Below are 2,520 nucleotides of genomic sequence, written 5' to 3'. Positions count from 1 at the left end.
TCTTTTTTTAAAACCTTTTTCTTGTGGGAGGCTTAGTTTTACAGAAAAAAGGTTCACTGAGGGCAGGATTATCGACTCATGAGATAATATTTTTATCAATTGGTATTGGTTATTGTTGTTTAAAATAAAACTCCTTACAATGGGATTAACCAACCGAGTTGAATGAAAACATCATAGTCGAACAGATGCTGACATTTTGAGTTTTAGTGTTTATGAACTTGTCGCCTCTGCAAGTTACATATTTGAAGCATCAGATTGAAAGTAGTAGTCTGTGCAAAGGGATTAAAGTTACTCAAGAACACTTTGTGACTCCTAATGAAGTTCTTGGAGCTTCATGTGTAGTTATTTATTGTAAAAAGAAGAAATAAATATCTCATGCATACAATTTTTAAGTTAGTGGCACGATTTTATGGGCATTTTCATGCCTCGTCCACAATCTGAGTTTTTTTAACTATGTAGCATAGACTTGAAATTATAAACCAGCTAGATTAACCACAGTGGTCTCATAAGCATATACGTAAAAAATTTATTCAACTTTGACTTTCTACTCCAAATATCTTTTAGGGGCATTTCAACCAAAGCACTTTGGAATTTTGATGTGTGGCTTGGTGATCTTTGGTGGAAGAGTTTTGCATTCATCTTGCCTTTCTATGTCTTTGGATTCTCAAATTATTTTCTTCTTCATCTTGACTTTACAAGGAAGATGTTCTTGAACTCTTACCAATATCAAAGAGTCTTCTTTCTTTTTACCAGTTATCGTTTGTCATCTTCTAGCTTTTGCCTTTTTTCTTCTTTAGTTTGTTTTCTTTCCTCTTCATTTTTTTATTCTTCAACCTTTCTTTTTCCTTCATCAACCTTTCTTCTTTCTTCATCCATCTTCAACAAATAGCAATAAAATATGAATAATGTTTTTTTTACAATTTAACAAAGTGAAAAACAAGTATTTTACAACGGATGAAATGGGTGTTAAGGGCATAAAATATACTGTAATTACATTTTTTTCCCCTTAATTTCTACCATGAAAGCAACGCTGTTTTTTTCATTCTTTATCATGTTTCTTTATTTCTTAGCAAACAAACAAGAGGTGGTAAAGGAAGAAAATAAATTTGTAGATATTTTTGTTTAGTATTTTACACAACAAAGAAAAAAGAGAAAGCGAAAAATATGAAGTAGGTGATAAGTAAATTGATGTGGTGAAAAAGAGTAAAAGGTGTACTACTAGTTCATGAGATGCATGCATGGGTTCAATGGGGAATTGGTTTCAAGGGTATTCTCGTTCTCATCTTTCTCTCGGCGGTGTAATTGGAGTAGTCCAATCGGTTGTTCCTGATGGCGTAGCAGCCTAAGACGTAGATGCTGCTCAGAAGCACAAACACCAACCCATTGAATATGCTCAGAAGTCTCCACTGCTTCCTCACGCTCGCTAGCACCCCACCTTTGCATGAATCGCAATCGAAACACATTTTCTCTTCCTTGTTGCTCCAAGCCCTGCAATCAGACCCGTTCACTGCTGCACCCGCTTCCGGCGGCGCTTCCCACGAACTTCCGTTCGGTTTGAATCCACATTGCACCGGCGGCTTGCAGCACCCAAACTGTGTGGTAGTTAAGTGTTTGAAGACGAGAGAGACGTTGTTACCGCCCACGGCGAGGCCGTGACAGACACGCGTTTTCACGAAGCACCTTTTGGCGTCGTCCCAGCTGTGGTCGTCAGTGACGTAGTTGCGCAGCCAGGGCGAGAAATCCCGTACGGTGAAGCCCACGCGCGAGGAGTGGTGGCCTCTGGTGACGACGAAGAGCGCGACGAGAGTGAAGCAGGCGAAGGCGATGATGACGAAGAACGCGGCGAGAAGGTAGAGGTAGAGGGCGACGTTGACGCGGCACAACGCGCCGACGAGGCCGAGCGCGGAGACGACGGAAACGAAGAGGCCGCTGAATAAGAGCGGATATAGAAGCACCTTGTGGCAGTCGCCGTGGACGCGGATGTAGGCGGAGACACCCATGGCGGCAAGGCCGAGGAGGAAGGGCAGCGTGTGGAGGATTCCGACGAAGGTGTTGTTTATGCGGAACATTTTGATGATGATGATGAGTAGAGAAAAGAAGCGTAACTGTTTTATTAGGACAGAGGAAGAGGGAGTTATGGTTTGTGAGGAAGTTGGCATGCATCACAAAGGGATACCAACCGACACGATTGCACAAATTAGTGTTTCGTGCTTATTCAAGTTTTTAGATTTCAGGTTACGGTTTCTTTTAGATCACTTTATAATTCTCAATGAATTTACAACTGAAAATGTTGATAAACACCTTAACGAATCTATTTGTTTATTGTTAGTCACTACTAGTTTAATTAATGAGTAATTAAGCATAGTAGTGACTAAGTACTTAGTCTATATTTAGTTCAAAGTTAATAGTGACTAAAGTATTTGTTTTCTTACGATGATAAATGGTCCTGATATAAGTTTCAAGGTTAATTATATGTTTAATGTTTTGAATTTGAAGGTTAGATGTTTTAATGTTTTCAAA

At 39.6% G+C, this 2,520-nt stretch overlaps 1 protein-coding gene across 1 annotated transcript; it reads right to left on the bottom strand.

Moving 5' to 3' along the window:
• Positions 1–1,195: 1,195 nt before the first annotated feature.
• On the bottom strand, positions 1,196–2,113 carry LOC137821814 (tetraspanin-11). Its single transcript, XM_068626577.2, has one exon. It carries the CDS (start codon positions 2,067–2,069, stop codon positions 1,245–1,247), a length of 825 nt encoding a protein of 274 aa, XP_068482678.2. The 5' UTR covers positions 2,070–2,113; the 3' UTR covers positions 1,196–1,244.
• Positions 2,114–2,520: the final 407 nt, after the last annotated feature.

The sequence above is a fragment of the Phaseolus vulgaris genome, chromosome 9 (assembly GCF_051622355.1).
Source record: "Phaseolus vulgaris cultivar YP4 chromosome 9, ASM5162235v1, whole genome shotgun sequence".
Taxonomy (NCBI): Eukaryota; Viridiplantae; Streptophyta; class Magnoliopsida; order Fabales; family Fabaceae; genus Phaseolus; species Phaseolus vulgaris.
Note: the sequence above shows the minus strand (reverse complement) of the source record. Positions and strands in the feature narration are given on the sequence as shown.

Excerpts from the sequence above, each read along its gene's own strand:
- LOC137821814 (XM_068626577.2), bottom strand. The coding sequence starts at position 2,069 with ATGTTCCGCATAAACAACACCTTCGTCGGAATCCTCCACACGCTGCCC.